Raw genomic sequence first — 23,133 nt, forward strand, 5'->3', positions numbered from 1 at the left:
ACCTTGTGAAGCGCACACACGCCAGGGCATGAGGAAGGCCTCCATCCTTTGGGCAAATATTAGCATCCATTCAAGCTCTGATTGATGTAATTTTGATTTTGTTGAAATCGTTGTGACCTCCTCTTCCTTGTAATTAAAAAAATGATTTATCCTCGTATATAATATAAAACAAACACCACGAACCTTACTCCAGACCCTTCTCTCTCTCTTAAGAGAACCCTAACAAAGCTCCAAATTGGTTTCTCATCTCCAATTGAAGGTCAGATCTAGTAGAAATTTTATGGGCAAAGGGAAGCAAACGGCCCAAAGCTTTGTGCTAGTTACTTGAATTTTCTCTCCTCCTTGGTCTTAAATCCAGCCATTTGTACGGTTAAGAACCAGTTCATGGGTGTGGTGGTTAGCCTTTGGATTGAAGAAAACTCTAGCGACAATTAGAAAAGAGTTATGTCAGGGTTGCCCATCAATTACAGTGATAGCTTGATCAAAATGACGTTTTGAAAAAGAAAATTGCATGGCCCAGCTTCTTATATTTGTTGAGACCTTGATTGGGCAGACATTGCCTGGAATGTCGTTTTGTAATGTTTAATGCCTTAATGAAGCCAATCTGCTAGTATTTCTCTTTTTTTGTGTGTCAAGCATATGTTCTTCCTCTTATTATGGGTGACCAACGATGAATTCTTGATCCCAACAGCGGCTTTCCACTCTGTGTTGATGATGTTACTGTCTTTTGATTTGCAAGAGGTGTCCAAGAGAGTGCCCCTAAATAGTCCTTCGGCTCCCTCACTCTGGGTGACCAACTATGGTTCTCGATCTCAACAGAGGCTTTTCACTCTGTGTTGATGATATTAGGCGTAGGGGCATCATGCATGTGAGGAAGGAGGAGGAGGAGGTAATAGGAGACATGAACCTGGAACTGACCTCTCTCACCCTTAGGTCTGATGTGTACGCTATTTTGGTTTGTTGGATTTGGGTGGCCGAATTTCGATGAGGAGAAAAGGGTGACGGTGGTAGCACGTTTTTTTTTTTTTTTTTAGGACTTGCAGGAAGAAGGCACCACGTGCAAATCTACCCCCCATGTAGTGGATTGATTCAAGCAAATTGCAGACAGTTGTTCTCAGACATTATAACATGGATATTGACAAAACACAAGAGTTTGGACATCAAGCGTGTACTTTTTGGAGCCTTGTTCTTCCACGTTACACGATAGGTTCCTTGTGTTTCTCGTGAACCATGGTCCATAGCCCCTCTGAATCAGCTACCCCAAATTTTGAACCACCACATCCAAGCCCGTGACCTTGGTCGGTGCCTTTCACTGTCTAGAATTTGTCACATTAAATTGGGGGCACCGGATTTTATTCTCGTGTTTTCGCTAAATATTTATTGGAGGACGACAACGGAAGGCTACAGCATCATCCAGTATAAACTTGGCCAAAATAACCAGAGGCAGGTAAACTACTCCATTACAATTTACCATGTAAGCTAACTGTCATCTACTCTGACATCATAAAAAAGGAAATGTTATGGCAAGGAACAACGGAATCTGTTGCATTGGAATCTAAACAACAATGGTGAAAAGAAATATTATTCATCACAGACCACCAATGGTAAATGGTTATTGCAGGAACAAAATGAGGTTCCAAGGCTATTACGCCTGCAACATAATATTACAGTAGCAGGTTGCTAGAAAAAACCAGATTGATAGGAATGAGGGCATAAAAGCTTCCCTCGGAAAAACCAACATGGTGCACACCCGAAACTAGAGCAATGTGGATTGCAGCCCTGTGACTCCAGAACCATGGCTGATTTCCCACCACAATATCATTGACACATCATAATAAGAAAACCTGGCTTTCTGAAGTATAACTGCAAGACATCTATAGCTTCAACATTTCATTCTTTACCATCAGCAGCACGAAGTGAGCCCAATTGAACGGGTGCTTGGGTTCCCACCACTTTAGATGAACCATAAATAGACAAGTCCATTCCTTGTGACTTCTCTTTCTCAATCTGTTCCTTGATCCAAAAGTATGTAATTCTCAGTCCATCCTGCAACATAATAATTAGCATGTTCAGAGTCCATAGTGGTAAAGGCAGCTAAACAGAGGATGCATAACCCAAAATCATATCTTGAAAGACAGGTACCTTCAGCTTCATTGTAGGAGCCCAACCAAGCTTCTCTTTGATCAGCGTGTTGTCAGAGTTACGTCCACGCACACCTTCCGGGCCAGGAATGTGATGAATAGGGAGATTCTTGTTCTCGAAGCTGAGAACAATCTCAGCCATCTCATTCATGCTAACCATCTCATCACTTCCAATGTTCACTGGCTCGCGGAAGTCTGACTTTGTCAATCTGAAACAGAGAAAATGTATTCAAGGATGATTAATTGAGGAATATTACTGGTAGAACCCATGGGATATGACAAGAATGGTGATCAATATCAGTACAAACCTAAGTATCCCGATAAGACAAGTGAGTGCTTCAATTATACATGATAGAAAAAACACAAAGCACTCACCTAAGCACACCTTCCACACATTCATCAATGAACGTGAAGGATCGGGTTTGAAGTCCATCTCCCCACATCTCAAATTTATCAATAGAAGTGATAGCCTTTCTGCAGAAAGCAGCGGGTGCCTTCTCCCTGCCACCTATGGTGGACATATGAAATAACAAATTAGAATAATCCAAGGAAGCAGGAAAAATTAATACAAAGCAAGAAATCCCTCCATATAGCAAGTGATTGCAGTTGTTAAGCACTAGCCTTTCCATGTTCCAAAAGGACCATAAATGTTATGGAACCTTCCAATGCGGCATTCAATTCCAAAGTCTTTGGTGTAATGCTTGCACAACTCTTCCGTTGCAAGCTTCTCCAAGCCATAAGCATCTTGAGGCTAAAACACAAGTTGGGAAATTATATTCATCAAGCACTCCAATCATTTACAAGTAAAAATATAAGTGATTTGCATTCCTCTTAACCAGAAAGAGCAACCAACCTCTGCAGGCCAGGCATCAGATTCCTTGAGGCTCACATTAGTCTCCAGCTGCTTAAATTCAGGGTAAATACAAGCACTAGAGGCATAGAATAACCTGCAGGAAGAAAAATATCAACACTTTCTGAGCACATGTCAAATTAAACAGGACTGCTCCTTATCCTATCCACAACAACTAACCTCTTAACTCCATTGATCCTGGAAGCTTCAAGCATGTTGAAGCTGATCATTGTGTTGTTATACATAATGACAGAGTGGTTGGACTGAATGAAGCCCATCCCGCCCATATCAGCAGCCAGGTTGAAAACATGGTCAACTCCTTTTGTAACCTTCAGGCAATTATCCATGACCCTAAGATCAACAAGATGGAATTCATGACAGAACATGTCTTCTGTCATGTGCTCATTCTTCTTCCAGTCAGAAGCAATAATATAATGACCTTCAGACTTCAAACGGCGAGCAATGTGGGAGGCAATAAAACCACCTGCTCCAGTAATGGAAATTTTGAGATTTTCAGATGGCCAGTAAGGCTCCCTCTCGAGGGCCTCATAGGTGTATGCGCCATAGCTTCCATCAGCACTTCCCATTCTGTATTTGATAAAATCAACAAGAGGACAAAGTAAAAGTTAAACAATGATTACTAGAATTACTTTTCATTTAACACAGAACCAAAGATTCTAAATTAAATGCTTCATAACTGGAAAACCTAAAGAAAAATTACATGTAAACACAAAATGATAACTTAATCATGACATAGCCATTCCTAAAAAGAAAAAAGTACAAGTTGGTAGTGCTAACTGACACATTTGCATACGTAATTCGTTACACCAAGCTTACAAAATTTCATATTTAACATTTAATTAAGCCCGAATCTCATTAATATCGTCAAAGTTTGTAGAATTAAACAAGTGAAGAGGAAAGAAAAATAAGAGAGATAATGGCAAAACCGACTCCCTAAAAGACAAAAAGGAATTGCCAGCCAAATCCTAATCCCACCAACAAGGAAACATAGTCAGGGATTATACATCAGAATTAACCAAATAAAAAGCACCTACTCAAGAGAGAGAGGTAGAAATTACAGGACAAATAAAAGATTTAGAAAGCTACACAAAAATATTCCTTGAAGAGGAAAAAAAAAATACTATTTTACTTGACTTAACAACATCAGAGCATCCGGGAATATTACTTATGGTAGAAAATAGAAAAGAAAGAGCACATGAGAAACAATAAACTGACCAGTGACCTCATATCGTTGGAAAGAAATAGTACAACACAGCTAGTGAAAACAAACTAGGGTAAATTAAAAGTTCCACTGAAAATTACATGAACATAATTCATGAGAAGACAAGAACAAGCAGCTTTTTTCAGAATTAGCTAAGAAACAAAGGACAAGGTAATTACCCATGTCACTGAATTGAACAAAGATTTGAAATTTAGCATACCAACAGCCCAATAACATATAATTCATAACAGGGTCTGAACCAGAGGCTTCAGTTATGGTAAAACAAGCCCGTTTCAAATTCTAACCCTAACACCTAAAAAGAAACAAGAAACTAAAAATGCAAGTATCTTGGTCACAAAAAGATGTATTTTGAGCTAGAAAAGTGAGCAACAAAGACAAGTTTGGATTTTATTTTTTTTACCTGAGTAATTGGAAATCTGGGGTTTTGTAGCTTCGCTAATGAAGATAATATGCAGAGAAAGTAAAGGGAATGATTGCGAGAGAGCGAAAGAGAGCGAGAGTAGATTGAGAAGGCCATAACTCTTACACTATTTATAGAGCCCGCATAGGAAAGAGAAACCAGACACCAATACTCGGGGCGTGCTTGGGATTCAGGAAATGGTTATTCACTTGAAAAAAATTAATTTTTTTTAAAAAAATTACTTTTAAGATTAATATATTAAAATAATTTAAAAATATATATAAAATAATTTTTTAGTAAAAAATTTAAAATTTGAAGGAATGCGGTTTCAACCGCTTTCCCAAACAGAGTCTCAGTTGCTATTGGGTTTCACAATGTCCCAAGTTTTAATAATATTAGATCTAGCTCCGGTTGTGATGGGTTTAGTGTCAGTCATACCTAAACGCTAATGGACTTGACAGTGTGTCAAATCCCGGGTATACTAAGCTCGATAGTATGCGAAGCTCCAGGCACGCCCATGATAATACGCATCCTTCCTTAGAACGCCCAAGGAAATAACCATTTTTCATTGACACGCTTAAATGAATGAGGTAACGTAGGCTTAGCAAATATGTTAGATTCAAGACAATTGCACTTGGCATTCCATCAAGTCTATTGCTTGTGGACTTGGTAGTCAATCAGCTCCACAATAACATAGGTCTGGCATGTTAAAGTACTTAGACCTGGCCACTCGCCATGTCTATGATAATGTAAGTCTGGTGAACATGTCAAACCCAAGATACTTGAGCTTGACATTTAACTAAGTTTAAAGTAACGTAGGTCTAGCAAACATGTCAAACCCAAAGTACTTGGATTTGACAGTCAGTCAAGTCTAAGGTAATGTGAGTCTAACAACCATGTTAGATCCAAAATATTTGGACTTGGCAGTTAATCAAGTCTAAGGTACTGACCATCATCCTTTAGAACATCTAAGAGAATTGTCATCTTCCCTTGGCAGGCCCAAGAGAATAAGGTAATGCGGGTCTGGAAAACATGTTAGGCCCAAGACACTTGGACTTAGTAGTCAAACAAGTCTAAGACAACGTGAGTCTCACAATCATACAAAATCCAAGGCACTTGGACCTGGGAAATAGCCAAATCTAAGGTAATGACCATCCTTCCTTAGGCACCACAAGAGAATGATCATCCTCCTTTGGATTTAACATTGGGCAAGAACTCAGCCTCCATGAATTTAGCTACATTTGACATCTTAGATTCTAATCTCCTCACACCTTTAAGGTGTATAAAAGTCCTTCAAAAACCCATCATATTCCCATCAAACATTCATATAGATGTAAGGGATATTTATCCCTTATTAAATGTTATCAAGTTAAGATTACACTTCAAACTCTCTTCTTCACAAAAGAACAAGATTCATGAGTTATAAATACATAATGAAACCCTCAAAACAAAGGTTCATAGTCTCCATTCTCTATTGCATATATATTTTCAGAGCATTTCTCTTTAGAATATTCTTGTATTTTTTCTCTCCAAAAAGATACTTATTTAAACATCGGAGAGTCCTCACCTTTACCAAAAGAGACTTTTTGCAGGTATCAATTACAAACCACCTTAACCTACCAAGCACCAAGTATAAGTTATTAATTACCTTGATTAGAGAGAATATATAACATTATTAGTACCAATTGATTAACCAATTATCTAACCTTGAAATCCTATTTTAAGCTATTTTTGGGACTTCAACAAAATTAAAAACAAATATTATATATGATAAGGTAATATAAATCAATAATGTGTGTGTATTAAGATTCATTCAATGGTGATCGACAATCACTCTTCTTCACACGCTACATTATCTTACCATAATTGTTTTAATAGGCTAGCTTAATTTTTTCAAGATAAGAGAGAAATATGGCCTTTGAAAAAGGTTTTTTTAGTCTTGAATAATGAATAAATGATTACTTCTAAACGTGACAAATTCTTTTGAATAATATTTCGGTCCCTTTTAATCAAGAGTACTTTAATAGGACCAATTATTTCAATAGAGTTCATGAATTGGCTTAAAATTATGAATATCGAACCAATTGTCTATTTAATACGTAAAATGTGGAAGAATGATAAAGAAAACTATACTCTATTATCATTATTGTTCTTAGCATCTATGCCTTTCTTCGCTATATTCTTTTTTCTGATTAAAAAAATATTTTTATATATTTTTTAATTGGTTAGTTGGAAGGGATAAATCAACGCGAATCTTTATCATTAGGTGAATATTCAGCAAGTTTTCAAGACTTATTATGATAGCTATGATCATTTTTCCAGCTTTTGAAAAAATGGGATCCTTCCCTGTCGGTAGCTGCGACACTTGCATCTCACATCACCACCACTTTCGTAATCGGTTTAATGCAGAGGTTAATCTTCAACCTCTAATTAAAACAGCCACGGGTTAATTTATCAACCTAGTGATTAATATCCTATCCTTGTTAAAACAATATTATTAAATTTGATATGTTGGACAAGTTTATCTAGAATATAATATGGGTTAAATTTCATAAAAATTTAATATGATTCAGGTAAAAACTAATCAAATATATCTCGACTAATCTCATAGGCTCTAAAGTTAACGACCATACAAATCTTTAATAATCTTAAGATTTGTAAAACTCGAACTAATAACTTTTAAAAAATAAACACAAAAATTAATCAGTTAATCTACACATCTCTAGTTAGTATTCTATTATCATTTTCAAACATCACGTTACATTAACTTCCAAGCAGAGGTTTACGAGTTTTCAACATTATATATGTCATGCTTTGTCTAATTGATTAAGGTTTTTATTTTTATTTTTTTGTTAACATATCATAAACTTAAAGTTCTCAAATTAAACATGGACCATAAGAGAAAACAATGACACTTAAACAACACACAGCACTCTCCTTGATTGCAGGCATCATGTGCAGCTTTCATGAATAGTGTCTCCTTTCATAATCTCCCTTCTTTTATATGACTAAACATCCATGTCCAGTAATCCCAGGATAACATGGTGATTTTTTTTTTATTAATGTGAATATCTGAATCAACTTGTATGTATCTCAATTAATCTCACGAGCCCTTAAGCTAACGATCATGTAACTCTCCGATGACCATCATATTAGTAATCAAACAACTCGAACCTAAAATTATAAAGAAATTAAACTTCTTGATTTCAAACTCTTCCCAGATACAGCTACTAAATGGTTAGACTCATGCTCGGTGGGATACCTAACATCCTGGAACTTACGAGTTTGGACTCATCTGTCACTGATGAGATGAATCTTGTTTGGGTTAGGAGTATGGCTGCAGCTGGGAGGAGTGGCATGCGCCCGTTATCAGAGTGAAATTTCCAGGAAAGTGCTGCGGTGGTGAAACGTCTTTGTGTGGCTGGGACCATCAGAAATTACTGCGGTGGTGAAGCGTCTTTGTATGGCTGGGACCATCAGAAATTACTTGGAAAATGCTTTATCATGGCTGTTTCTGCTTTTACCCAGGGTATTTTATTTTATTTTGATATATTAATATTATAAATAAAAAGATATTATTTTAATATATTTTTAAATAAAAAATATTTTAAAAATAATCGTTTTTAAACCGATGCAATTCTAATGAAATGAAATACTCAGTTTCATGGCAAGACAGTACTGAAACTGCAGCAATAGTAGATTTCAGTTCACTTTTTGCTCCATATCTTCGAACTAGTTTATGAATCAATTGAGACTTTTTTTTTTTTTCTAATTGATTGAGCTAATGTATTTATGGGAACTCTATATTATGTCCAAACTCCTGTGTATAATATTAATTCTAGGTTTTACTGGTAAAATCATTTTTGGATCAACTTTGAATATATTGTATATAAATACTTAATTTTGTAATATTTTTTTTTCTGCATCAGTACACGTGTATTTTTAATATTTAGCTCTAAAAAAAGAGTTGAAGACCCATTATTCCTTTTGAATTTGAATATACAAAGGCAAAACATGTGAAATTCCAGCTTAATTAGATACCGTAATCTCCATTACAGATCATACAAAATCCTGATAGAATCAACACCCAGACTATATATATATATGATATTAGCCTATTGCCACCTACTGCAAATTTTCTAAGCTAACAAGCAGTCATGGCTGAGTAATTGACACATCAATCATTGTGTGCTTTGGTAACTAAACAACAATCTCGTTTCATTAAAAAAAATAATAATAAATTGTTATTTGGATATTGAAATCAATGGACCAACCACTGTCACCAATACGCAGTGATGCGATTTTTTCATCATTAAATTATGAATCAAGTTGGGGAAAAGAATGTGTTTAAATTATGTGTCAAGCTGGATAAAATAATGTGTAGGTTGGAAAAGAAGGATTAATTAAGTATTAGTCTCCACCTTGATCATTTTGGAATGAGTGATGTAGCTTATGGCATAATAATAGAATTTACATTTACAACGTGGTGGATCGAATCAATTTATTTTTTATATAAAAAATATTCAAACATTTTAATATATTTTTTAATAAAAAATAATTATGCACTCAAAATATAGTACATGTTGGACAATATTTTAAAAAAATATTAAAACGATGATATATTAAATGTTATTTTTAAAAAAAATATTAAAATAATAACATGTTAAATTAACTTGTGTTAACCTATTAAATATATAATTCAGATCATAAAATAATAATAACCCTATAAAAATTATTTACAAGCAATGTGCAGAAGAAGAAAGTGCGCAGAAGATTGAAATTAATGTTGATCACCTGTTGTATAGGTACAACTATAAATATATTCAAATTTTACATTCGTGAAAACTATGGTCTCTTTATTGATATTAAAAGAATACTTATTAAATCTGGTTTGGTCTAATGTGTTCATCTATAAAACTTGGTAATAATATCCCAAAATTTAAAAAATATAAATAAAAAGTTATTTAGTATTAGTTATAATAATTAATCAAAATGTCCACATTCTTGAACTTTTTTTTTGTTTAATACACACCATTCCATCTTTTTATTTTTTTAAAAAATAAATAAATGACACGTTATATGTAGTGTCAAATAATATATCATCTACCGGTAAAGATTATGACTGTGAGAGGTGGCTAAAAATCAATGTATGAGATTTAGGATCCTAAAAATCCATTTTAATTCAATTTTCAAATGAAAATACTTCAAAAACACTCTAAGTATCTAAATAATCTCATTTTCAATCACAAAAAACCCTTAAATTAGACAAAAAAATATCAAAATCAAATAAAATAAAAAACATTTTGCTAAGCCACGATCTACTTTTTCTAGCAAGATAAAAGTTCAAAAACACCTCAGTGGTATTTCTATCATCAAGAAGAATCCATTAAACACTAAGATTGATTTTTTTTTTTGTATTGAAATGTGGTCAACTAACCATTTTCTCTCTCATCTCTCATCTCTCATCTCTCTTTTCTCTTATAATTGAGGGATTAAAACATAAAATAAATGAAGCTAAGAATCAAATTCTAAAATTCTAAAACTTAAGTGATTAAAAATGAACAAATAGAAAAATTCTAGGCGAAAATGACTTTTTGTGAGAATTTGAAAAGGCCCGTTAGTTGTCTTTTTCCTTATTTTTTGTCCTTTTGTTTTAAATTTTTTCAATACTATAAATTGAAATCTCATTTCATTAATTCGCCTCTAATTCAATTTTAAAATTATTTTAAACACCTTGAATTAAAAGTGAGTAAAAAAACTAAAAAATCGATTACACTGAAAAAATTGAAAAAAAAACTAAAAAACAAACCATGAAAAAAAACTGATTAGAATTTAAAAAAAAATCGACTGGTTCAGTTTTATAAGCCTAAAACTGAAAAACTGAACCGAATCGAACCAAACCCAAACTGAAAAAACCGAGCCAAACCAGAAAAACAAGCTAAACCGGTTTGAACCGGTTTTTTTCTAAAATAACCGAATCGGACCGAAGCCGGTCGGTTTGAACCGGTTCGGTTTCAGTTTTTTTTAAAAAAAACTGGTTTGGTTATTTTTTTTGATAAAAATAAAACCGAACTAAAAATAATCACCCCTACCTTGAATTGTCAAGAAAATGTAAAGGAGAAGAAAACTCCAACACATGAAATATAACAAACATCACATAAAATGATAAAATTAACAAAAATGATTAAAATAAATAATAAAAAACAGCATTGTTCATTGAAGAATACCAAAGAGAAAATAGAGAAGATGAACAGTACAGAACACTAGTGGCAGCTCTCTCTCTCTCTCTCTCTCTCGTTTCTTCTATCCATTTCTTTTCTTCACTCTGATTTTCCTTTTTAGAGTACCGTAACGTTTTACATTTAGATATTAGATTGTATTTGCGGTCCGAATTCCTGTTTTTTTAGAATGCATAGTTTTTCAAATAAAGGTTCTGTGCTCTTGTTAATTGAAAAAGATTGACATTTTTTTATAGCTTTGAATGGCTAAAATCTTACATCAATGAAATCTGACAGCACAGTTCGCTCTCTCATTGATATGTGAAGGTATTATGCTTGAATATGCGCGGGTGATGTGCAAAAAATAAATCCCATCTAAGACAATTCACATCAAAAGATTTCTTTTAATTTTTGGTAACGTTCTTGAAGAGATTAATTACTGCGTAGAAGATCATTCATCACTCTTATAAGTGTTTTGTCAATTTCTTTTTGATGAACAGGTTACAAAGCCCATCTATTTTTTGTCGGCAGCAGTGGACGTGCAGAGAAATACCATCTATCTAATAGTTGATTCAAACATGTTTAATTACTGATGTGTCTATAATTCTGTGCAATTTCTGATCAATGGAAAGGCTCAGGATTGTTTGGAGACAAAAAAGAGCTTGGACATGTGACAATGGCATAATTTCTGAGGGAAGTTGATGTTCGTCTTGACTTGTAATATTCATGTTGTTGAAGTTTTTAATCTTGTATTTGATTGTGTTTATTTGATGATTTGTAGGTTGATTGTTGATTTGGGTAGTAGGAGAAAAAAGGTTTGCACAGAAGGTTGAAGAATGGAGAGAGTTGCAGAAAAAAGTAATTCTTGTATATATTTTCCACACACAACATGCTTGACAAAATGCCCCTTATAAACTGATTTGGGGAGAACACACGTATTGTGTGATCTTTTACAGCCTTTAACAGCTAGGCCTACAGAAAAGCATTTAATTACTTTTTTCTTTTCTTAGTTAGTTACAAATAACTGAAATGCAACTAACTAAATATTACATAACAACTTTCTTCAGCTTCTTCTTTTCCTCCTTCTTTACTGTCAACTTTTCCCTTCAATCTTCTGCATTTGCTTATTTGTAAATCCAGCTCAGCAACTTAATTACCAACAGCCTCTCCTAAGTTGCTGACTGGTTTAACCCCAAGAGTCAGTCTTAGATAGTTGAATCTGTCTTTAGGTAGAGCCTTGGTGAATATATCAGCCAACTGGTCCTCACCCCTACAGAATTGCATGTTGATCAACCCTTCTTTCAAAGATTCCCTGATAAAGTGATATCTCCTGTTTATGTGTCTTGTTTTCTGATGGAAAACAAGATTTTTGGCCATCGATATTGCTGACATGTTGTCACAATACAATGGAGTTGCCTCAGCCTGCATCTCTCCAAAATCTTCAAGCACAAACCTAAGCCAAATGGCTTGTGCCGTGGCTTCAGAAGCTGAGACATACTCAGCTTCTGCTGTTGACAGAGCCACTGTGCTCTGTTTTACAGAAGCCCAAGAGAACACACCACTTCCAAAGCTAAAAGCATAGCCTGAGGTACTCCTGCTATCATCCTCACTGCCCCCCCAATCAGCATCACAATAACCGATTAGAGTAGCTGATTTGCCTCTTGTGTACTCAATCCCATAGTCTAGGGTACCTTGAACATATCTCAATACCCTTCTAGCAATCCCCATATGTTTCTTTGTAGGGCAACTCATGAATCTTGATAGTAAGCTTGCTGAATACATTAGGTTTGGCCTTGTTGCTGTCAAATACAGCAAGCTTCCCACTATCCTTCTATACAACCCTTCATCTGCAGGTTCACTGCCATCTTGCTTCTTTAATTTTTCACCCACGGTTAGAGGAATTGCAACTGGATTGCAGTCCTCAAGTCCGAACTTAGTAAGTAGAGACTTAGCATACTTACTTTGGTGAATAAAAACTCCTTGATTGGTCTGCAATACACCAATCCCTAGAAAGTGATGAAGAAGCCCTAGGTCTGACATTTCATACCTCTGCATCATCTCCCTCTTAAACTCAGTCATCATCCTTTCACTACTTCCAGTATACACTATATCATCAACATATATTGAGATAATGATCTGGCCTCCTTCACTATCACTTCTGGTGTACAAAGTTGCTTCACTTGCACTCCTTTCAAATTTGCAACTTGTAAGATAAGCATCGATTTCACTATACCAGGCTCTAGGGGCTTGTTTAAGTCCATATAGAGCCTTGTATAGTTTATACACCTTGTGGCTGGACCCCTTCACTTCAAACCCCTCGGGTTGCTCCACATACACCTCCTCGTCAAGCATTCCATTTAGAAATGCTGACTTAACATCTAGTTGGAATAATTTCCAACCCTTTTGAGCTGCCAACGCAATGAGAGTCCTTATAGTATCCAACCTTGCTACTGGAGCAAAAGTCTCATTGTAATCCACCCCTGGTTTTTGAGCATATCCCTTGGCTACAAGTCTAGCCTTATGCTTGTGTATGGACCCATCAAGATTGAGCTTTGTCTTGAAGACCCATTTCACACCTATCACAGGCGCATCAGAAGGTCTGTCAATCAGCTCCCAGGTATGATTCTTCTCTATCATCTCTAATTCAGTTCTCATTGCATCCTGCCAGTCTTTACTCTTTGCTGCTTCTTGATAATTTTCTGGTTCAATGAAGCTCATGTGACATCTATTATAAATGTCTTCAATGCTCCTTAACTTCACTGGAGTTGAACTAGGTGATGATCCTTGACTGATATTCTCAACTGATTCTGTCACTGAACCATTTGCAGGTGAGCTTAACTGATCAATGCCATCATAATTCTGTGCAGCATCTACATTTGTTTCTTCTACTTCACTCTCTTCTTTGTTGCATTCAAACCTTAGTTGCTGTGTGACTGATTCCATGTGATTTTCAGTCCAATTCCAGAACCTGCTCTCATCAAAAACAACACTTCTTGACAGCACTATCTTCTTTGAATCCAGAATATACACCCGATATCCTTTCTCACAACTTCCATAACCCATAAGCACTCCCTTCTCTGCCTTACTGTCCAGTTTCTGTCTTAGTACTGCTGGAATGAGTGTGTAACATACACACCCAAACACCCTTAAGTGTTTAATTCCAGGCTTCCTTCCCGTGAAGGCTTCAAATGGTGTCTTACCCTCCACAGCTGATGTAACACACCTATTTTGAAGATACACAGCAGTATTCACTGCCTCTCCCCAGAATTCAGTGGGTATTCCTTTCTCAATCAACATTGATCTTGCCATTTCTCCTATGGTCCTATTTCTCCTCTCAGCCACTCCATTCTGCTGAGGAGAATAGGCTACTGTGAGCTGCCTCTCCACACCCAGACTTGCACAATAATTCTGAAATTCATAGGAGGTATATTCTCCTCCTCTATCACTTCTCAATTTTTTTAGAGAGTAGCCACTTTGTGTCTCAACAAGTATTTTAAATTTCTTGAAAACACTTAATGTGTCAGATTTATTTCGGAGGAAATATACCCAACACATTCTAGAGTAGTCATCAATAAAGGTAAGAAAGTACCTATTCCCATCAATTGATTCTGCCTGCATTGGTCCACAGAGGTCAGTATGCACAAGTTCCAGTGGATGTTTGGCTCTCCATGCTTCCCCTTGATCAAATTTCTCTCGGTGATGCTTCCCTTTTACACAGCCTTCACACACATTCCTTGAATCTGCTATCACAGGTAAGCCATACACAATCTCTTCCTGTTTCATCTTCTTCATACTTGCAAAATTTAAATGGCCAAACCTTCTATGCCATGTCCAAGAATCTTCATTAACTGATGCTTTCATAGCTGCAGGAGTTAAAGATTCCAGTGCAAGGGGAAAACATCTATTCCCCTTCATTATTACTTTTGCAAGCACATTCTCTAGTTTCTCATCATCAAATATTACTGCCTTGTTGCCCCCAAACAAGATGTAGTAACCATGTTCCATCATTTGACCTACACTAAGTAGATTCTCATCCAAACCTGGGACTAGCAGCACCTCATTTATGTATCTTCTGCCCTTTTTGGTTTCAACAACTAATGTTCCTTTTCCAGTGGATTGAACCAAATCTCCTGAACCCATTTTCACCTTGCAAGTGATACTTCTTGTCGCACGTCGGAAAACACCCCGCGCGCGCGGCGTCGTCCCGTCCTGGCGATGGCGGTTTTTTGCTCTCTGTTATTTGGAATTGATTTTGTTTGGAGTCGCCACCTAGTATTTAATTGAGGGTTACTAGGAAACCCGGGTTGACTGGTCTTGTTAGAGATTCGCGGGTAAGGGACTGATTGTGGTTAGGGAAGGTATTAGCACCCCTAACGCACCCTACCTGAGGTAAGCTGCTTCGTGGCTTGATGTGTTAAAGAAGTTTTAAAAATTATCTTTTCATCGGATTTTAGAAATACAACTTCCGTACAAGTTTGTACCTCTACACCGTGATCCAATCAAAATATTAAATCCTTCTTTATTCTTTTGTCGTCTCATTGTAAAAAGATTCCTGAAATAAATACAAACATGCATTTTTTATTTTTTTGTTTTTATAATTCAATGACATAATAAAAAATACAAACACAAACACACATTTTTTTATTATATTATATTTTTTTTCTTTTTCTTTTTCTTTTTCTTCTTTTTTCTTTTTCCTTTTTTTTTACATCCGCGATACAAATTACAATATTCAAAAATAAATAAAAATTACATCAAATAATTTCAAATTTACAAAATAGTCCCTAAAACTCCAGAAATTGCAAGGGAACCACTAAAAATGCAGGAATGGTGTGCAGGAACAGCTGGCGGCGCGTGTCCCAACGCGCCACCGCCACTGGCGGCGCGTGGACCCCACGCGCCGCCGGCAAAACAGAAACGGGCAGATCTGGTTCAGCTTCTTCTTCTCTGCCCTTCTCTACTGGCTGTCATAACCACTGCTACCTGCAAACAAGGAAAAAAACAAGAACGCAACAAACAATGATCTGCTCTCGGTCCACTTCCTTCTTTCAGATCTGTTTCACTGCAGATTTTTTATTTCTGCCTTCTTCTCCTCTGCTTCAGGTCGCTAGCTGCAAGGAGGGGCTGCTGGCCTTTGGGTTTCTGTCCGGTCTGCAGGCGGTGTTGCAGTGTCTCCGCTGCAGTGGAAGGCTGGCCGGCGAGAGCTGAGTCTGCTGGGTTGGTTGCTGCCGCTGGAGGCTGTTCGGTGGCTGAGGAAGGAAAGACCCGCTGGTTGAAGTGGAAGCCGTGGGTCTGAGGAGATGGGGCTGTTCTGCTGTGTGGTTTGGTGGAGGCCGGCGTTGATGGAGAAGCCGGTCTGTGTGCAGCTGAGAGAGGGAAGTGGCTGGCTGAAAGAGAAGAGAAGCTGTCGTTCGGTGTGGGTTTCTCCAGGTGTGGTCGGCGGCTGTTGATGGAGACGAACTGCCGCTGAGAGGAGGAGAAGGAAGTGTTTCCTGGGTGCAGGAGAGGTAGAGAGGGAAGAAGAAACCGAAGGGAAAACTTGGGGAAATGGGAGAAACGGCTGGAGGCCGGTTTGGACAGCAGGAGGAGGAGCTGGGAAATGATAGCTGTGGGTGCTGGTTCGGTGGGGAAGAGAAGGAAGATGGAGTAGGAGCAGCCGAGAGAGGAAGGAAAATGGTGAAATGGCGTGGAGGAAAGGGAGAAGATGATGTGGAAGAGCTGCAGTGGCTGTGTGGAGAGGAGGAAGCAACCGGCTGGAGAGGAAAAATTTGCAGAAAAACAAAGGGGAGCAGGGGGGGCGGCGGCTGCTCTTGGAGAAGAAGAAGAACAAGTTTTGTAGGGTTAGGTTTTTAGGGTTTGTTCTTTTTTTTTTTCAAAAATGCCCCCCCTTTGTTCTGAGTTGTAGGCTGCTATTTATAGGCAGAGTATTTTTTCGGGCTTCAAAATTGGTCCCTCAAGTTTTGTGTTTGGCCCCTAATTTCAATCAATTCACTTGGTAAAAATTAAATTGGGTCTCTTAAAATTCTGATTTTTCAATTAAGTCCAAATTAAGCTCCCAAACTTAATTTTCACCAATTAAGCCCTCCAATTAATTTTGACCCGCTTAAAGTATAATTAAGTCCTTGCACTTAATTAAATCCTTCAATTGGACCCAAATTAATTCTTGAACATAATTAAAATTCGATTTGGCCCATGATTAAATCAAATTGGCCCATTAAAAATTTAATTATGTCATTGGACTTAATTTTTATGCAAATTCGTCCAATAATCATTTAATTTGACCTTTGAATTTGCATTTTTCTATTTTTGGGCATAACAGCGTACAATTGGGCCTTGAAATTCTTCCGAAAATTGCAGCTTGATTTTCGCCTATTTTTGCAGCCTTTATTTTATTTATTTTTTTTTATTTTTTTATTTTTTTATATTTTTTTTTGGAAAAAAAACGAATTTTGGGGAATCACCCAAAATTGGGTGATGACAGTTGCCCCCCTCTTTACAATGCTTATGGTAGAAAGTCTCGTAAGAGACTTTAGATAATAAGCGTTGTAAAGAAGAAAAAAATGATGAGATATGGTTGACTCATCTTGTTGAGGAATGATGAATCCTCTTGAGGGTTAGAGAGCACACTCGAAGGGAGGTAGGGTTAGAAAAAACACACTACCTAAAAGGTTAGGACTCGAAGGAGCTCTTAAAAAGAGGCAGGGTTGGACAACGCACTACCTAAGAGTTGAGGGCTCGAAGGCACATTCAAAAGAGGAGGCAGGGTTAGAAAAACACACTACCTAAGAGGTAAGGGCTCTAAGGCGCACTAAAAATGAGGTATGGTTAGAAAACACGCTACCTAAGGTGTGGTGGCTCGAAGGCACATTAAAGAAGAGGCAGGGTTGGAAAACACACTACCTAAGAGGTAAGGGTTCTAAGACGCACTAAAAGGAGGTATGGTTGGGAAACACGCTACCTAAGGTGTGATGGCTCGGAGGCACATTAAAAAGAGGAGGCAGGGTTAGAGAACACACTACCTAAGGTGGTTGATGGCTCTAAGGCGCACTAAAAGAGGTATGGTTGGGAAACACACTACCTAAGCTGGTTAATGGCTCTAAGGCACATTAAAAGGGAGGCATGGTTCGAAAACACACTACCTAAAGTGGTTGGTGGCTCTAAGGCGCACTAAAAGGAGGTATGGTTAGAAAACACACTACCTAAGATGGTTGTTGGCCCTAAGGCGCACTAAAGAAGGAGGCAGGGTTGGAAAAACACACTACCTAAGGTGGTTAATGGCTCTAAGGCGCACTAAAAAGGAGGCATGGTTGGAAAACACACTACCTAAGAGGTAAGGGCTCTAAGGCGCACTAAAAGGAGGTATGGTTGGGAAACACACTACCTAAGATGTGAGGGCTCGAAAGCCCATTAAAGAAGAGGCAGGGTTGGAAAACACACTACCTAAGAGGTAAGGGCTCTAAGGCGCACTAAAAGGAGGTATGGTTGGGAAACACACTACCTAAGGTGGTTAATGGCTTTAAGGCGCACTAAAAAGGAGGCATGGTTGGAAAACACACTACCTAAGAGGTAAGGGCTCTAAGGCGCACTAAAAGGAGGTATGGTTGGGAAACACACTACCTAAGGTGGTTAATGGCTCTAAGGCGCACTAAAAAGGAGGCAGGTTTGTAAAACACGCTACCTAAGGTGTTTGAAGGCTCTAAGGCGCACTCAAAAGGAGGTATGGTTGGAAAACACGCTACCTCAGGTGTGATGGCTCGAAGGCACATTAAAAGGGAGGTACGGTTGGAAGACACGCTACCTAAGGTGTTTGAAGGCTCTAAGGCGCACTCAAAAGGAAGTAGGGCTCGAAAGCCCACTCGAAAGAGGAGGTAGGGTTAGAGGACACGCTACCTAATATGTGGGGGCACGGAGGCCCACTTAAAAATGGAGGCAAGGTTAGAAAACACACTACCTAAGAGGTGAGGGCTCGAAAGCCCACTAAAAAGGAGGTATGGTTGGAAAACACACTACCTAAGAGGTGAGGGCTCGAAAGCCCACTCAGAAAGAGGTGGATAGGGCTAGAAGGCACACTACCTAAGATGTGAGGGCTCGAAAGCCCATTCGAAAAAGGAAGTAGGGCTCGAAAGCCCACTCAAAAGAGGAGGTAGGGTTAGAGAACACACTACCTAAGAGGTGAGGGCTCGAAAGCCCACTCAAAAAGAGGTGATTGTGAGACACTAATCTGTCAAGATGAAGGTTATGCATCATGATCAATATGCATGTATACTTACCTGAGAAATGTAGGTCCCCTTTTCTTCATGGTGTCCTCCTTTCTTCATCTCAAGAGTTTGAGTCTCTGATAGTAAGCTTTGATGGCTCCTCTCGCTCTTGCTTACTCGAGTCATATCTTGTGATCTTGACCCCTAAAAAAGACTTGATGTCATTATACTTCTTTGTCCACCGCCCCTTTATCTCGAGGGTTGCCAATTTTGCCCAATAGTTTCTTAGAAAGGGGATCATGAAGCCAACTCTATCAGATGTTTTTGATTGCCCTCCAGCTTGATCATGCCCCCAAGTATTCAAATCAGGTTTGAGGATGAGGCTATGTGAAAGAAGGTTTGATTTTTGACAAGGAGTTGTTTCCATGATGAAATTTTGGAATTTCAAAGCTATTCCAGATACAGAAATCATTTTGATATTTGTTCAAAGCAAACTCATTCTGAAGAAATTCAAGTGATTCCTATGGAGAGGTTTTCAGAAGTGATGAAAACTTTTGGTTTTTGTTTTGATGAAAAATATGAAGTGACATTTGGTTGGTCACAAAAGGTTGAAATTTCAATTTGGGGGTTATTGAGAACCGTCTTTCGACGAAAATATGAAGAACACAGGGTGACATCTGGTTGGTCACAAAAGGTTGAAATTTCAATCTAAGGGTTATTGAGAACCGTCTTTCAAAGCATTCATTTTATTTGCATGAATAATGATTTTGTTTCACATGAGAAAGCACTGCCTACCGATCCAGATTGCTTGCCTTTGATCAGAAAGGGCTTGATTAAGCACGTAATGTAGGCTTGGGCTATTGGCTATGAAGAAAAGGATATTCATAGGCTCAAAAGGTGTTTAAGGGACTTTAAGACTAAGGATCACAAGTGCTTATATCCCAAACTCTTTTGTTCATAGATTTCTGGACCTTGGAATTGATTTGTAAAATGGTCCACGGTGCCCCCCAGTGTTGGACTTGAGCTCTTTCTCTTTTCATTTGATTTTGAGCATCATTGCATTGGCTTGACTTTTTTATGTTCAGAATTTTGAATCCTTTGTATTTTTTTATGCCCCCCAGCTTTGTACGGGCACCTTCAATTGATTGAGAATTTGCTTTTATGCCCCCCAGTATTGTTTGGGCACTTTCAATCGTTGAGGTTTTTCATGCCCCCCAAGAGTTATTTGGGCACTTTTAGTCATTAAGGATTTTTGCATTTGCCCCCCAGTGTGGGGTGTGATCCTAGTCAAGGTTATTTTTCAAGGAAAATGTATTAGGCTCAAAAGGGGACTTCAAATGATATATTTTAGCCTTGTGAAAGGATTATCAAAGATGGCCTTTCTTCATCTCAAATGCATGCATTTAGGATCGGTAAGCCTTGCTTTCATGCGAATATGCAAAGTGATTTCTCATTATTCATGCAACCAAAACTAAGCTTTAGAGTCACTTCATTGTGTTGTTTTTTTTTGGGTTTTCTTGGTGTATGGTTACCTCTCTAAGGAATCACTCGAATTTTCAAAACTTGTTTGTTTGAACAAACACCAATATGAATTCAGTTTTTGTACTAAACTTTGATTTCCCAAAAATCCTTGTGAAAACATGGGGTCATGCTTGGTTTTGGGAAAAAGGGAAAAACACCAAAGGATTCTTGGTGCAGTGATTTTGTAAGTACAAAGGTGTGCCCAGTATGTTATTTGCATGAACACATAAAAAAGAAAACACATGATTTTATTAACAGGAAAGACTCATTGGACAAGGAAAATCTTGTGGAATTTTGAGCCAAATTACCGACAAAAACTGGAATAGGTTGAAAAAATCAAGAAACTTTTGCAGGCATGATCAAGCAGGGGTAGCTTTCTCTTTTTTTTTTAGCAGGACAAGAACTAGCTCGCCATTCTGCGGTGCAATTCCCCTTCGGATTGTGTTGAGGCTTTTGACCATTTTTGCCCCCCAGTTTCTTTGGGTTGAGTCGTTGTTAGGGTTTGAACAAAGATGATAGGTTAGTTGGAAGGACCTTCCCTATGGTCATTTCTCAATATTTGCTCGAGTAAGCCAGAGGCGAGTCAAGCTTTTGTTCAGAGACTCCAACTTTTTTTTGAAAATGGGTGCTACAGCGAGCACACTCTGTATCTCCAATGTTTTGCTCAAAATTGGGTGTTGTAGACTCGGAGGGGACCCACCTTTTATTCTGGTGCATGCATGAAAAAATGTATGAACATGCAATCTATATGATGAACTTGCCCTTCGAGGGGTGACATATGATCGTCACTTTTGTATGATGAAACAAGAATATTGACTCTTGCTCAAACTCTACAATGAAAATTTTTGGAGTGACGATCATTCTGTCACCCACAAGTCTTGAATTCAAGATGCTACAAGAAGGGTTCGCCCCAATGCAGATAAATGATAGCACATACAACCTAAAGACAGGTTCTATTCATTATGTGAACATGGGTAGGTTTTCTACCTGGTCTCAAAAGGGTCTATGAACCGCCCAGTGACCACCTCTCGTGAAGGCAGTATAGGGGTTTACAAGGAATGGTTGGGGCACCCTGTGACCGCCATTACCGAGTAAACACTCAGCTCATAGTTGGATGTTTCACAAATCTGAACCCCGACTGAAAGTCATGAGGCAGACCGCTACTCCCCTCCTAACTTAGAGGCTTGTGTGTGCTATCAAAAATAAATACATGTGATGCATGAAACAATTCTAAAATGCATGGATGAAATAAAACAAGACAAGAATGGAAAAATTTAAACACATCAATTACACAAAGCTTAGTCCAATATTGTCAGAAACAATACCTTTCCCCAGTGGAGTCGCCATTCTGTCGCACGTCGGAAAACACCCCGCGCGCGCGGCGTCGTCCCGTCCTGGCGATGGCGGTTTTTTGCTCTCTGTTATTTGGAATTGATTTTGTTTGGAGTCGCCACCTAGTATTTAATTGAGGGTTACTAGGAAACCCGGGTTGACTGGTCTTGTTAGAGATTCGCGGGTAAGGGACTGATTGTGGTTAGGGAAGGTATTAGCACCCCTAACGCACCCTACCTGAGGTAAGCTGCTTCGTGGCTTGATGTGTTAAAGAAGTTTTAAAAATTATCTTTTCATCGGATTTTAGAAATACAACTTCCGTACAAGTTTGTACCTCTACACCGTGATCCAATCAAAATATTAAATCCTTCTTTATTCTTTTGTCGTCTCATTGTAAAAAGATTCCTGAAATAAATACAAACATGCATTTTTTATTTTTTTGTTTTTATAATTCAATGACATAATAAAAAATACAAACACAAACACACATTTTTTTATTATATTATATTTTTTTTCTTTTTCTTTTTCTTTTTCTTTTTCTTCTTTTTCCTTTTTTTTTACATCCGCGATACAAATTACAATATTCAAAAATAAATAAAAATTACATCAAATAATTTCAAATTTACAAAATAGTCCCTAAAACTCCAGAAATTGCAAGGGAACCACTAAAAATGCAGGAATGGTGTGCAGGAACAGCTGGCGGCGCGTGTCCCAACGCGCCACCGCCACTGGCGGCGCGTGGACCCCACGCGCCGCCGGCAAAACAGAAACGGGCAGATCTGGTTCAGCTTCTTCTTCTCTGCCCTTCTCTACTGGCTGTCATAACCACTGCTACCTGCAAACAAGGAAAAAAACAAGAACGCAACAAACAATGATCTGCTCTCGGTCCACTTCCTTCTTTCAGATCTGTTTCACTGCAGATTTTTTATTTCTGCCTTCTTCTCCTCTGCTTCAGGTCGCTAGCTGCAAGGAGGGGCTGCTGGCCTTTGGGTTTCTGTCCGGTCTGCAGGCGGTGTTGCAGTGTCTCCGCTGCAGTGGAAGGCTGGCCGGCGAGAGCTGAGTCTGCTGGGTTGGTTGCTGCCGCTGGAGGCTGTTCGGTGGCTGAGGAAGGAAAGACCCGCTGGTTGAAGTGGAAGCCGTGGGTCTGAGGAGATGGGGCTGTTCTGCTGTGTGGTTTGGTGGAGGCCGGCGTTGATGGAGAAGCCGGTCTGTGTGCAGCTGAGAGAGGGA

General features: G+C 38.1%; 1 protein-coding gene across 1 annotated transcript; it reads right to left on the minus strand.

Moving 5' to 3' along the window:
* Positions 1–1,556: 1,556 nt before the first annotated feature.
* On the minus strand, positions 1,557–4,793 carry LOC133669184 (GDP-mannose 3,5-epimerase 2). The gene is made up of 7 exons (XM_062089235.1): positions 4,635–4,793; positions 3,172–3,579; positions 2,995–3,088; positions 2,763–2,892; positions 2,517–2,649; positions 2,143–2,350; positions 1,557–2,046 (listed from the first exon to the last, which is right to left on the minus strand). Exons 2-7 carry the CDS (start codon positions 3,576–3,578, stop codon positions 1,891–1,893), a joined length of 1,128 nt encoding a protein of 375 aa, XP_061945219.1. The 5' UTR covers position 3,579; positions 4,635–4,793; the 3' UTR covers positions 1,557–1,890.
* Positions 4,794–23,133: the final 18,340 nt, after the last annotated feature.

Source organism: Populus nigra, chromosome 12 (genome assembly GCF_951802175.1).
Source record: "Populus nigra chromosome 12, ddPopNigr1.1, whole genome shotgun sequence".
Lineage (NCBI taxonomy): Eukaryota > Viridiplantae > Streptophyta > Magnoliopsida > Malpighiales > Salicaceae > Populus > Populus nigra.

Coding starts and splice junctions, on each gene's coding strand:
- LOC133669184 (XM_062089235.1), bottom strand. CDS start 3,578: ATGGGAAGTGCTGATGGAAGCTATGGCGCATACACCTATGAGGCCCTC. Junction 2,893..2,994: donor CTGATGCCTGGCCTGCAGAG/GTTGGTTGCTCT, acceptor CTTGTGTTTTAG/CCTCAAGATGCTTATGGCTT. Junction 2,650..2,762: donor TCCTTTTGGAACATGGAAAG/GCTAGTGCTTAA, acceptor TGTCCACCATAG/GTGGCAGGGAGAAGGCACCC.